At 32.3% G+C, this 15,353-nt stretch overlaps 1 protein-coding gene across 1 annotated transcript; it reads right to left on the bottom strand.

The window, feature by feature from the left end:
- Positions 1 to 3,366: 3,366 nt before the first annotated feature.
- On the bottom strand, positions 3,367 to 9,438 carry LOC111214590 (T-complex protein 1 subunit delta-like). Its single transcript, XM_022717563.2, has 2 exons — positions 8,850 to 9,438; positions 3,367 to 8,675 (listed from the first exon to the last, which is right to left on the bottom strand). Exons 1-2 carry the CDS (start codon positions 9,148 to 9,150, stop codon positions 8,386 to 8,388), a joined length of 591 nt encoding a protein of 196 aa, XP_022573284.1. The 5' UTR covers positions 9,151 to 9,438; the 3' UTR covers positions 3,367 to 8,385.
- Positions 9,439 to 15,353: the final 5,915 nt, after the last annotated feature.

The raw sequence follows: 15,353 nt of genomic DNA, 5'->3' as shown, positions 1-15,353 counted from the left end.
ATGTTAATCGGAAACGTGATCTGTATTTTCAATGGCCGATGGTTTATAAAACAACAACATCCACAATGAAGAAGCTTACGTGTCCACGTATTTGTTCTTTTGGTTTTAATTTTTAAGGCTTAACCAATTTCTTTTAGTCATCTAGGTTCAATTTGGTTTTATTTCTCACACAGTATTAGAACTAGAACTAATATTGTAAAATTATATAAACAAAACATTAGATAAAATATATTTAATGTTCTGCACAATTTTATTTATTAAATAACTTTGAGTCACTAATAGTCTATTTTTAGTTCGGAAGATCTCTTTTTTTTTGAAAAAGGCTTTAATTTGGAAGATCCTAATAATAAAGAATTATGCTTGCAAATATAGTAGTAAGGAGACGGGGCTGAGGCACCAACATGTTTCAGGTTCGATCCACCTGTTGCGCGAAACTAAGTCACAATTATCCTGGTCACCTAACATGGATATGGTCCCATGCTTTAGAGCCCATTTAAATGCCCGGAGAGAGGGTCTATCCGTGGGCTGCACCTTCCTTTGGAGATTAGTCTGAGCCTCTCCATGGGCCTGAGATACCCCAAGGTTAATCAAAAAAAAATATAAATATATATATATATATATATATATATATATATATATATATATATAGTTTAAAGAACATAAGAGGTGACACATTTAAATTTTTAGAATATTAGGTACGTACTGAAAACTTAGTTTAATAAAAAAAAATAGTTAATTAATTATGAATATCATTGATGGAGTTTGTGAATATAAACATGAAGATAAAAATTTATATATTTGCTCTTGAACATAATAAATATTTGATCTTGAACATAATAAATTCATCTTTTTATTAAGCTATTCAATATTAATATTTTACATGATTTTAAAAACTATACATAAATTTATATATATATATAAACGCTTCCAAAACGTATCCGCTTCCTAAATATTTTTAAAAATTCGCTTCTACGTTTCCAAACGCTTCTGCTTCCACATATCTGCTTCTTATTCCATGCAACGTAGGTCCCCATTAATCAAGTGTTGTTTTTTTTTCCGTCAACAGATTTTATAGTTGAATTCAACACAACACCAACGGTAACAGATCCTTCCGTGGTCAACTAAACCGGAGGAAAACAGAGATATCCCCGGAACCTAGAACCCACACAGGGGCAGCATACAAGAACAAACGTTACTACACACTTAAACAAGTAATTAACCTTCCAAACCACTAGAACAAGACTAACAAATACAGGGAGACTATCAGATAGAGCATATGTGGCAGCTGCTTAGTGGGAATGCCCTCGGCCAAACCACCGCTAAAACTCCTCCTCCTAGCACTCTGAGGAAACACCTCAAGGACCCACCAACCAAAACTTCATAAACCGGCAAGTAAAGATTCTTACTAACACTCCTGGAAGCGGCTTGATCTACGACGATCATAGAAAGCCTAGGTATGAAGCGACATCAACAACAGATCTCCGCGAGATCTAAACGAACAGGCCATGAACGGCATAAAAGTGGACAGATGGAAGCCAAATCAAACTCACTGAGGATAGTCAACACCTGCAAAAAGAGCCCAGTCCAGAAGCAAAGGATACCCGCAACAACAACATAACCAACAGATCTAGAAAAAGATTCAAGTAAAAAAGCTTTGTAGCTAAACCACACCGTCAATCCATAGATCCGGAACTTTTGAAACCAAATCCATCCTAAATCTGAAAGCCAAAAGCGATTTGGTAAAAGCGAATCTCCTCTGAAAATGAAAGTAAATCACACACCGATGAGCAACAAGGCAAGCAGAGGACGAAGGAAGAGATTTTGACCGGCGCCAGCGCTGAAGGAACTGCCACGCGCCGATCAAAAGAGAAACCAGAAAAAGGTTGAAGAGGGAGGCGGCGAGAATTTGAGTTCAATTTTTATAGTTCCATATCTAACCAGATTTTTTAATGGGCTAGAAAGAAGACACATTAATTTATAAGCTTAATTTTTTTAAATATTTTTTTAATGTTTTTAAATATAAAAATTGAACTCAAATTCGCTCTTAAACTATAGAAATTACATCTGAACAGATTTTGCCTAAAGCAAGTTTCTGAACATTTGGAACTGTAACATTTCTAACATTTTGCAGACAGTAAAAGTAGGAAACAACATTCAGACAAAAGATGCAAGAAATCACTCTTTAGAAAAACAGGAGGAAGCAAAATCAAAAGAGTTTATTTCTGGTTTAGTTCAATTTGTTTTTTGGATAATCTCTAGAATAGAAAAGAGTTTTCATTACTAAAAAGAAGAGTTTTCATGATAACATTAATGCGAAAGAATGTCTTCGGTAAACCGGAAGCCAGCCATGGCGAACCAATTCCAAAATTGTCGGCAAAATAAAAAAAAATGTTTTATTTTATCGTTAAAGAATTTTTTTTTTAAATATTTTTGTTAAGGTTTTAAAATGTCAACGCCTACCCATGTTTTTGGTTTAGTTTTAATGCTTTTGATTGTTGGTCATGTTTAGTTTCTTAAACTCTCTATGTTCTTTAATATCTTCGGTGTTCTTATAACAGTTCTTTAATACCATACTTCATCTTGAAGATCCTGTAAATTTGTGATGCTTATTGTAACAAATTACAATCCAACACAGTCTAAGACTAAACCGGTTTAACCATATTGTAATATTTTTAAACGGCCAGCCTATCGGCCCACTGAAGCCCATGACACGCTTTCCCTCTGGATTTGAATGTAGTCTCGATGTTCTTTTGGAGTTGCAATTAGTGTTTTATGTTGTGTGATCAATGTTACTCTAATATACTGCATATATAATAATTATCACTCACATAAATTATCATCCTAGATCATGCTAGCAACTAAAAGCGATCATAGGAAGATTGAGAAAGGTCTAGCCTTTAGAATTTAAAGAAACACGAGACGAACAAAGGGATGAGCGATTCAGTGGAGGAGCCGAGGAGCTAGACAAGATCAAAGATGTTTGTTGTTTCAATGTTCTTCGAGGCGAGAGACCATAGTGCCGATTAAAAATTTAGATCAAGAAAATACTATTTGGGCTTATAGACCCATTAGCAAGCTCATTTATATATTTTTCTTCTGTCTTTCAGTTTCTTGAAATAAGATTGAAATTAAAATATGTCTTCACATTCGGCTGTTGTTTAATTTCATATCAATTTTTTTTTTGCTTTTCGTTTTTTGGGTGTTAAGATAAAATTGTTTGGGTTTAGTGAAATTCGATTTAGTTGTAGTTTTAATAAAACTAGGTAATTACCCGCGCTATGTTGCGGGATTTTTCTTTATTTTATTATATTTAAATGATTATAAAATATTTGAAAAATATATAAGTCTATCAATATAAGTTATAAGTTTTTATTCTGATATTTACTATTGTATATTTTTACATTTTTATCGTCATTTTATGTTAAATACTAAAATATTAGAGAATGAATTGATGAAATTTGATGTGATTTATTAGAATGATAAATATCATTGTATAGTCATTGATAAATTTGATGTGATTTTTATGGTCATTTTATTGTTTATTTTGACATTGATTTTGTTAGATTTCGGTAACTTTAAAAAGGTAACATTCGAGAACATTTTCTAAAAGAATACTTTTTTATTCTTCTCTTTAGCTTTAAAATCATTCTCTAATTTTATTATTATTAAGTAACAGAAAGAAGATAAGGGTTCTACAGTTTTTGACATGGCTGATTTATTTAACTATTATATTTTGTTTGGTTAGTTTTTAGGAATTCAAATGTGCATATTTTGTTTTGTTAATAAATGGAATGAAAATTCCAGTCTTTTTGTATTGGAGATTGTTTAAGATCCCTTTGTAAATGATATTTTAATGTTTGACCTTGTTTCTCTGCTTGTTTCATAACTTTAAATGTGTAGTCACACCATTATCGTATATCATTCTATAACTTTGTATGGGTACAATACACACTCATTTTTCATCAAACCACATAAGTCACACCATTTAAAGAGGTTGTTCATTACAAAATATGTCACTACCATCGTCCACCCTTCTCTTTCTCAACGACCATTCCTACTACACGAAATTATAGCAAAACTCACCAATATCATGAATTCATAAGATCATATCCAAAGATAAGTAAGGAAGCTACCAAAAAAATTGTTTATTGTTAAGAAATTTTAAAATAGTTTCACGTTTACTTGGGTATTTGCTGCCTCCGTAAACATTCCGATAAGGCTATCCTCATAATGATTCGTTGGTAGTCTACAATCTTCAAACCCACGAGAACTTATAAGGAACTATGTTACATATAAGCAACATAACTTTACAAATATGTTGGTTTTGATGCTGACATCTTCTTGATTTTTGTTATGCTAGCCTCCACATTGTTCGTAATCATCACCCCTTGTAAAAAATATATTGATTCAGTAACCATTGTTCTCTTAACCTATTTGATTTATTCCACTGTTCCATTTTTGTCTTCTCTCTTCCCCTACACCCGATCACTAAGCTCATTCCTCGTTTTGTTTTCTTTGATGATATTTGTCTCCTACTTTTTTTAGGTTTGATTAGTTTTTAAAAATTTATATGTGCATATTTATCTTAATGAATGGAATGAAAAAAAAACTGTTTTTTTGTTTGTAGATTGTTTTAGTCTGTTAACAACATTCTTGATTTTTGGCATTGTTTGTTTTCTTCACTTCAATTGCCCGAGCATACTATAATGTTCTAATCATATTCTTATAAAAATTGTAGACAAGAACGTCTCATCTATTTGGTTTTTAAATTTAAAGTGATAGAGCAAGGAGAGAACATGGCATCAAGTAGAGCCTCTAAACCCTCTAAATGTGATCAATCATACATGAGCTTCACACTGAAAACAGAGTAGTCTTATTGTTGTAATTTTTACCTTCACGATCTTCATATTTCATTCAACTTCTGTCCTACATTTTGTTGTGATTTTGGCTTGGCCTCTTCACTCACACATGGCCAGCTCTTCTCTTTCTCACTCTGTTTTTGTTCACTCACTCTCTTTTTTTCTACTTGTGTATCATCACATAAGCACACACTCACACTCCCTTTAATCTCTCAGGTTTGTCTTTGTTCTTGTAGAGAGAGAAGAGAGTCTATCTTTAATTGTCTACATTGTTCTTTCTCCAACTATTTTTCTTTTTAGAATTGGATTATTTTCTTACATCAACACAAACACATTCTTGTAGTAGTTTTCTCACTAACTACTACTACACACACCTTACATCTACTAACAACTCTATCTAGATAGACTTAAACCAACACTTCACTCTTCTTTGTTGGCTTAACGAAACTAATACTCTTATTCTTCTTGTTGTAACTTACTTTGACTTTATGTTGTCCACGTTGGTCTACTTCTAGCTCCTCCGTTTCTTGCACGCCAAGTCTCTTCTTCTTCATCTTCTTCTTTCTTCTTTATAGCTTCTTCTCTGCTACAGTTCGTTGTTCTTCTTCTAAGTGACTCCTTGGTCACTTCTTCATTCTTCTTTTCTTGTGTGGAAAGTTTCGTTGCTTCCACTTCTTCTTCTCTCTTGATTTTTTTTTTTTTGTAACTTAGACTTTCAAATTCTCTCTTGATTTCACCTTCTCCTTGTGTGTTTAATCAAAGGTTCAATTCAAACACATTTGTTAACTGCTTGCCACTCTTGGATACTCTTCCACAGTTTTTTTTGGCTTCCCTGAAACATACATAACAATGTTAGATCGAATTACCCACATTATTATATCATAAAGTTCTGGGATTTTCACCTGAACTTGACGTTTTTTTCACCTAAACTTGATTTGTGTTCCTCTTTGTATTGAGTCCCATTTGTGTGATCCTCGTAATGTGCCTTTTGCCCAAAATTTTCTAGAATCAGAGGAGAAATGAATTCACCGAGTAAATTGGCTTTTCAGATAAGATGCAGAGATGAATCCTCCAAGAAGTGCATAACAAGGCCTTCCCAAAACCCTTAGATCGCCACCACCATAATCGCATCTCTGCATCTTCCCTGTATATACCCTTGAGTTTCCATTATTTCCTTCACCCTGATGCACATTCGTAGAGAGAAAAGAATGTCAAAATCCAACAGGCATTAGGCTTTTTAATTTAGAAATATTACTCATGTGATGTGTCGATAACAAAACAGATGTGTATTAATAAAATGTTTTCATTGGACGTTCAACTTTTTTCAGTTAATAGCATGTCACTCCTATAGTGATTTAAAAATCTGATGTGTCATGCTCTGGAGAGAACCTTGTACTATTATTGTGTTGATGTGAAAACAGCTAATTAATACCAAAAAAATCCAATCTGATTTAAATCTATTTTTATTTCATGTTCAGTTCAAAAGTGTGAATAATCGTTAGATTATCAAGAAAAAAGTTTTCATGATTAAAAAATAAGAGTTTTCATGATTAATTCAATGCTGAAGTATCTTTTTAATTAGCTGGAAGTCGGCCACGAATAGCCAATTCCAAAATGTAGGTAATCTAAACATTGTATTTTTCTCTTATTGTTGAAGATGTTTACTTTTAGTAACCTTTTGGTTTAATTTTAAATTGTCTATACTAGTCAAACTTTTTGTTTAGTTTTCATGCTTTTGATTGTTGATCCTGATTAGTTCTTGAAACTCTCTATGTTCTTTAATATGTTTGATGTTCTTTGATTCTTAATACCATACTACATCTTAAAGATCATGTAAATTTGTGATGTGTAGGTATTCACGATGAAGTTGTGCAACAAATTACATCCAATACAATTTAAAATTGAACCGGTTTAAACACATGATCTGCCTTCTCAACACATGGTCCATCGATAGGAAGTTGCTCTTCCTTATATTCATATTGTTTCATATTTTGATTGAAACATTCTGAATGATGAACTTGGATAATAGTGATGAAGAACAAGTTAGGTTTGACAAATGTCCATTGACTTAAATTTTGAATGTAATCTCGATGTTATTCTGTAATTGTGATCAATGTTTTATGCTGTGTGTTCCATGTTACTCTAATATACAACAAATATTATAATTATCATTCACATACTTTCTCATCCTAGATTTATGCTATATATATACACAAGTTTATCTTAAAACAAAAAACAATTTAGTTCAAAGTTTGTTCAAAGGTTTAGTTCTTGTTTGATGAATATTAAAAATTATATACTTTAGTGGATTTGAATGTTTTATAGATAACACCACAACCATCGTATAGTGTTCCAGAAGAATGGTTAGAATATCATGCTTTAGTAATTGGTAGGCTCTTTTTTCTTTACCTATGTTGGCTTGTGACAATGACACGATGTATGAAAGTATACGTGTCTGAAAAACTACTTTTCACTACAAATAGATCAACACCACTCGGTGTTAACAACTTCAAGAGCAAGTGAGAATGGAGAAAGATCAGAAGAAAGAGAGAGTGATATGTACGAGCAACATCAGCACCAGCTACAAAATATTTCGCAGATGTAGCCGGTGACACAAGAAGCTTACGGCGGCAGACTCTACTGTATGGAACAACGAGGGGGAGAATGATGCCAAGACTATAGAGAGAGATTCATAAAACATAGAGAAAGAGTCTCATCAGCATCACCGAGCAGCTAGTAAGACACAGAGTGCAGAAGGACTGATGAGGCAAAAACGACAAATGACAAAGGACTGATGACGTTACAGGCTAGTCATATATTCAATGGATAAATCATGAAAAATTATAGTTCACTTTTGTGTCTGTTTGTAATGATCTTTGTAGTTTCTTTGTTTCAAAGTCTTCTATTAGGAATAAAGTGGTAAAAGACACCTATGTTACTCCGTATTTTATGATAAACGAATAAACATAGAAACACTGACAAGTCAGAACATTATTTTGAACTTGTGCATTAAAATGGAAACCAGATCTTCATGATCACAACTCCTACCAAGTACAATTAACCAAACAACAATTTTATAAAACATAGTCAATTTAATTTGATTTGGATTCTTTTAGGGTCGTCAGAGAGTACCAGTGATGCTGTGGATTCAAGTACTTCATATGCTCGTGGAAAGGGTAAACTGATTCGGAAGTTGATTTCATTTCGGTTGGTGTTGCTTATTGGAGTGGATAAAAACAGAACAACATATGAATATAAAAGGATTCTGAGAGAAATTAATGACCTCCTAACATACACTTGATCAGCTTACGGATTTTAATACCTTTCTTATTTTTTTTTCAATTTACTTAGAAATATATAAAACTATAGTTAGCTTAATCTAGAAATACCAGTTCAACTTTTTATCATATGCCAATTTAACATCTAATAATATAAAACCGTAGCTAATTAAATTTGGACAAAAATTTCAATTCCACAGAAACATGCAAAATACCATAACATAATGTTAGCCAATGTTGAGACAGTATCAGCTGCTGTTTCTAGCATTTAATTTATTCAAAACTTTTGTTATGACTTCAATTGCGAAAGTGATCCCGCTGGCGCTAACAAGAAGGGGCTGAACCACGTTCTCCTCCAAGATATTAGTGATGTGACCTTGAGCATGCTTGTTCCTGAGTTCAGTCACAATGTCAATAGTGTAAGGGATAGCCTCGAGGGCTTCAACGAATGACTTGACACAGTTGCTTTCCATCCCATGGAGAACCTTGGCCCACGCACTAAGCTGTCTTGAAAGCTCAATCACTGGAGCACCACCTCCTGCATTCACAAAGTGTGAATCATTCAAAGTCCCACCAAGCTTCTTTAACAATCTTTATATATATGATCATGCAAATCCACTGTTTCTGGATTTGCCGGATCCATGACAGAAAGGACCGAATCTACAGCTAAATTAAGGAGCAAGTAATCTGGAGTACTTAATATCGATATTACCGTTAACAGCCATGGCGTTCAAGATCTCAACGGCCTTAGCGGCAGTCTTGTGAAGCGCATCTGAAATTACACTAGCGTCGATCCCGCTAATGAGAAGCATTACGCACTGCTTGAGAAGTGCACCGCCAATAGCGACCACCACCGTCCTTGTCCAATATTCTCTGGCAGCCGAATCCTGGGATCTTAAAAGCTCGACCATATGCTTTGCCGCTGGCGGAATAGCTTCCATCTTCGTTGCTATGTTGGAAGCGATCATGTTCTCTCCGCTAGCCGTCCAAATCATCTTGTCCTTTGACGCCATTCTAAAAACCCTAAGTTAGGTTAGAGAATCCTACTATATAAAAAGGACTAAATCCCTCATTTCTAAACTCTGCCACATGGGCTAAAATATTGTGAACCAACCAAAATGTCATGTCATCCGGACTAGGCTTGAGTTTAAAAAAATAAGCTATTTTCGTAACCCATTCGATCCATTTCGAAGCCCATTCCCGAGCCACTCTCTCATAAGCATAATCTCGTGTTCTAAACATTCCGTATTAAATTTTTTAAAACACTCGTATCTTAAAAATAGTTTAGAAAATATCTTTATATAAATGTTTTTTTCTTGAATAATATTTACTTATAATTTTTTGCATCTTTTTAACCTTTATAATAAAAATATTATTTTCAGATAGCAACAAAATATGTATAAGAATTATTTTATTTTAAATTTTTTTGATAATTTTATTATATTATTTTAGAATCAATTATTTAATATTAATATAACATATAAATTTTATATTATTAAAATAAAATTCGTTTTAATTATATATAAAATTCATTAAGGGTATTGTTTTAATTAACACATTAGTGAATCAGTTAGAAATTAATAATAAATCAATAACCTATCTAAAAGTCTAAAACCTAATAAAATATGACAAATAAGAAAAACTAACTAAATTTTAATATAAAATAGAAATTTAATATTACTAAAATAAAATTCATTTTTAATATATATATATAATTAATTAAGAGTATTTTTAAATTAATAAATAAGTGACTTAGCTATAAATAAATAATAAATCAATGATTTAGCTAAAATCTAATAAAAAAATGACAAATAAGCAAATTTACTAAAATTATGGATAATATAAAATATACTTGATTCTTTAATACAAAATTAAAATAAGAGTTTTGTTAAATCAAACATAAGTTTGCCGTATCGGTGTTACAAAAAACAATCATTAATAGTGTCGTAGGAATTATGTATTTCTTATTAGCGAATAAAATTGAAGCAGAGTGTTGGAGGATAGCTCAACGTATAGACGAGATTATAGAGATTGATATGGGAGCTGAGGTAACAGATACAACTGTTCCTCCGCAAAGAAACGCTCCTGTTAGACATCCTGGATAAATGAAAGAGACATATATGGACTTGGCTTTGTGTTAATGGATGATGACTTTCCAATGCTGTTTGGAGCAAGGGCTGATATACACGCACCAAATCACCACTGCAAGCAGAAGCTGAAGGTTTGCTATGGGCAATGCAAGTGATACTGAAGTTTGGACATAGAGAGATGGTCTTTCAATCGACTGTGAACAACTGGTTATACTCATTCAAAAGGAGGAAGATTGGCCTGCGTTGGATTCGGAGCTCGACGAAATACAGGCTGTATCCAAAGAATTTTCTGAACGTTCTATTGCTTATATTCCTAGATCTTTAAAATTCCGTACGAATAGCCTAGCAAAAGGTATCCGATCATGCGCATCTCGATCAGCTTTTGTAAACCCTTTTGCACCAAAGCTCTGACTATATGGACTTAAAGTGATTGATTTAAAGTCTAAAATCTAATAAAATATGACACCTAAAAACCTAAAAAGAGAATAAAGTTAAAAGTGAAACTAAATATCCCAGTGAACAAATTTATTAGAAGTCCATATTTATATGGATGTTTATATTGGACAAACAATTATTTTTAGACAATTATAGAATACTAGAAGTCTTTTCCGCGCTACGCGCGGATTATATACTATAATTTCTTGTACAAATGTTTTTTTAGTATTCTGCTTTACTTGTTTTATTTTCTTTTATATTTGAAGTACATTTTCATATTTATTCTGTATGTATATATCATAAAATTCACATAAGGTTCCAACATTTAGAGAATGAATTGTTTCATTTAGAACTTTAACAAAGTTTTCGTATGTTATAATTTTATATGACATGGTAGTCATTGTTACTCTAAGTTTTGAGTAGTTGTATATTCACTTAAAATTAAATATTTTAAATTGAAGTAACCCACAAGAAAAAGGAAAATTAGAATATCAATTTTACTTTTGGCATAATAGAGAAAAAGAATGATAGTATATGACTTTTTTTTGAGAAAGGGCATTAGTATGTGCCTTCATGAGTTTGAAAGATTTATAAGCGTCATTGTTTATTCAAAATGGTTCAATTAATTACCTAATGAATTACGTAAGGACTTGGTATGGTCTAAAAAACTATAATTTTTTACTTTCGATGTGTTTCTATTAGGTGAAGTTGGTATACAATATTTTTTGTTGGTAATAGTGTTTCTTTAAATATTTTTTAAAAAGTTTTTGTAGACAACGTGCGAATCTCTTTCCAAAAAATCACATAAAGAGTTTTGATTCCTTCTTCGGTAATAGAAAGTTAAAAACTTATATTTTTGGTAAAATAAAGTTACAAAATATTTTGGTAATGGTTATTTCATAGTGATTTTTTGACTTTATGAATTTCACTTTTTGTTTGTTGTTGTGTCTCATATTTATATTTCTATAGCTTTTAGTAATTCTTATTGAAACTGGTGTTAATTATTAAATGTACACTATTTAAATATATGAGAAGTATAGTATTGTAATAGTGTTTGGAAAATTTTTGATCCAAAAAACTTAAATTTTCATCAAATATAAAATTAAATTATTATTTTAATTGTGTATATTATATTTTTTAGTTATTTATTATCTGTCATTTGTCATTTATGTTGTTTAATACTTTTATCTCCTTTTATATTTTGCTTTCTTTAATTATTATGATAATGTTTGTGTATTATATATACAGACATAAAATTTAATTTTCATCAAACAAAATATATGCAATAGGAAGTTTGTTTATTTTAGTTAAGAGTGTGAATTCTTAATATTCATATTATTAATGTTAAATATTTAGCATAAGTAAATTTTTTTTATCTTTTGGGCTTCTATTTAAAATGATCCATTAAATTATTACTTATCATATTAAAACTAATTAATTATGATTTACTGCATATGTTTTGGTTAAATTATTTTATTCATTAAATTCTTTATTTCACCCACTTACTCATATCAAATAAATAATGTATTGTATTTTTCTTTATTGTATATGTGTTACTAAAAACAAAATATTAAGTGGCCATCTTGATATAGAACCATAGATGAAATTCTATATGGGAGTTGAGGAAACCAAAACTATTATTCATTACTTAAGCTTAAATCTTGAACAGTTTGAATTGTTGAGTATTATTTTACATTCCTCAATACTTAAGTCATTATATAAAGATAAAATTTAGCTTTTTCAAGAAATAATAAAATTCTGCATAGGAATACAAAACCGGAAAAAAAAAACAAATTGACAATCTATAAACTGTAAAATCCCATTGTTCTTCTCCGACATTAGCATGATCAAACCATGAAACAAATATTTCTTATTCTTCAAGTGCAGCATTCACCAGATGTTTTTTTTCACCAGACGTTTCTTGTAATACAATTGTTCAAAAACAACAAAGTGAATGTCTATATAATTGATTATCCCCAAGCCTTGGGTGAATGTTTACTTCTTGGCGTGTATTAAACCAATTTAAAAAAGCATGACTATATTTACCTACTTACTCAATATACTCTTATGGAATACTATTTGATTACTACAATATAGAATCACTAAAACTAATCACCTTGGAGCTCAAAGATGTAAATTAAGAAAATATACATTTTCTGTTATCATTTGAAGAAAATAATTTATAAAATAATTTTAAGTTCTCAGAATGTATATTACATGATTGTTTTTTACTATGTTTAATTATATGGAGTTTCAAAACCCTTAGATGCTTAGCATATGTGTAATAATGTGTATATTTTATATTTATATCACATGTTTAATTTTCAGTTTGATTTCTTAGTCAGGCTGTTATATACAAAACATTGAAAGATTTTAAACAAAACACCAATTTGAATTGGAAAGAACACGTAATTGGAATTCGAAGACTCTTTATATAGTTTTCAAATTTGATTTACAAAATTTGTTTCCAAAAAGAATCTAATACCACTTGAAATTATAATTCAACCAAGTCATATGGTCATTATATAGATTAATATTTGTCTTTTTCATAATGTATAGATCATCGTGAATGTGAAATTTTCATCTTTGTATTTATATATCTTAGCTTCAGTCCCTTATTTAGTAAAGAACTTATGGAAAATTATGACGAAGCTGACATATATGCAAACAACTATAAAACATACACACGTCCCGTCATGCCATTGCAGCACACAAAAAAAACCTATATAACATACAGACTGATGTGTTTCAAAAATAAACATACACACTAACGTCATGCCATTGCAGCACTCAAAAACAAAAAAAAGCAGCGAAGAGGAGTTGGTTCGTCGAAGTCAAATAAGTTCCAATATATATAATAGCTGAACAAAGAAAAAAAGTATAAGTGCCCTTTTACAGTTAAAAAAAATTAAACTTATTCCAGCAAACAGAATTTGTCATGTTGGAACAACAATCTCTGACTCTGGCAGTAACTGAAAACTAAATAACATACCCATTGTTTCTAACTGTAGTAGAAGACGTGAAGTGGTCTTTATTACTCTCTTCATGAAACTCTTCACCTCTTGGATCCCTACACAATGATTTTGTGATTCTTGAGCTTGATTCTACGGATTATCAACTTTGCTTTCTGATTCTCCGAGCATTGACAGCATCTTATGAAATTGATTCCCAGCTAATGCATTTTCCTCTTCAATCAGTTTGACTCCATCACTTTAAGTTTTCCACAAGACACTTATATATTCATCAAATATAAAACAAAATAATAACCTGATTTTTTAGTCCAAAATCATTATTTATGTTTTGCTAGTGAAACAGGGTAATCAGGATGACACAACACACCTCTTGACATTACTTGATATGCATCAGTTTCTTGGAACGCTATTGCTACGTTATCTCCAGCTCTTGCAATGGTGAAACCCTGAGAGTCATGCTCCAGAGAAAGCAAGATTTCTTGATCTCCCGATGTCATAACCATTACCTAGCAGAATGTTCCAGTAATGTAAGCCATTAGTTGAAGCAGACTCATTAGTATCATTAAACAATATATAAAGCACATCCATAAGAAAGTTTTTCGATTTAAAGCTAATGACAACAAAGAGAACTTGGAAACCTATAACACCTAAACATAACTTGTACACGAAGTAGTAGTTCTGTTTAAGAATACTAATGAAAAACAAACGAAGTGAGTGCTCTGTTAAACCCTTGTTGAGCGAATCTGGTCTGAGTCAAACTCTCTCAAAGACTGCAACTTTAACTGTCTCTGTGTCTCTCTTCATCTCTGTTGCAAACTTGTGTTCCAACTTTCCGACATGTCGTTGTGTACATCTAATCTCCACCCTTCATCTTCTCTATCAATCTCTTCTCCAACAACAACAACTCCCCAAAACCATCTCTCAGCTCTCTCCGGTTCTCCACCTCTACTTCTCCTTCTTCCTCTGTTGCTCCTCTCAGTTTCGCCACCACCAACCACACCCTTAGCTCTTCTTTCCCTTCAAACCATATCCAAAGCCGCCAACTTTGGCTTCGTTGCGTCACGTCAGAGTCCAAGCCCTCTATTTCAGTTGCTCCCGGCGGTAACGGCGGCGCTGATAAGTTCCAGCGATACCCTTTTGCTCGCTTAATATTCAGTGTACTAACTTCGTTTCATTTACTGCAGAAGAGAGAGTGATAGTTCTTGTAATCGGTACCGGAGGGAGAGAACACGCCCTTTGTCACGCCTTGAAACGCTCTCCTTCCTGCAACTCTGTGCTATGCGCGCCTGGAAACCCCGGCATCACGAGCTCCGGAGACGCTACTTGCGTACCTGACCTTGACGTATCAGACAGCTCAGCTGTCATCTCCTTCTGTCGAAAACAGAATGTGGGTTTAGTGGTTGTTGGTCCTGAAGTGCCTCTTGATTTTGATCGTATCACTGAGATGCGTTTCTACAGCCAACTTGATTTTGAAAGGATTTAGGTTTAGACGTAGGGTTTTATATAGGAGGAGGATCAACGGGAGGTGAAACGAAAAAATCAAGAAGAGTTTAAAGATCATCAATGATTGATCAGTAGTGTCTCAAGGTAACTGAAAGTTCTGAGTTTTGGAGACGAAGACGAAGAGGAAGAATCGGGAAGATCATCGACTCTCAAACTTTAGAGGAAAAACAAAGGTTTGGCAACGCAGGCCTGGTATGGGCTGAGTTAAAATGTTAA

This window comes from Brassica napus, chromosome A3 (assembly GCF_020379485.1).
Source record: "Brassica napus cultivar Da-Ae chromosome A3, Da-Ae, whole genome shotgun sequence".
In the NCBI taxonomy this organism is placed as follows: Eukaryota; Viridiplantae; Streptophyta; class Magnoliopsida; order Brassicales; family Brassicaceae; genus Brassica; species Brassica napus.
The sequence above is the reverse complement of the archived record's forward strand: the minus strand, read 5'-3'. Positions and strand labels throughout refer to the sequence as shown.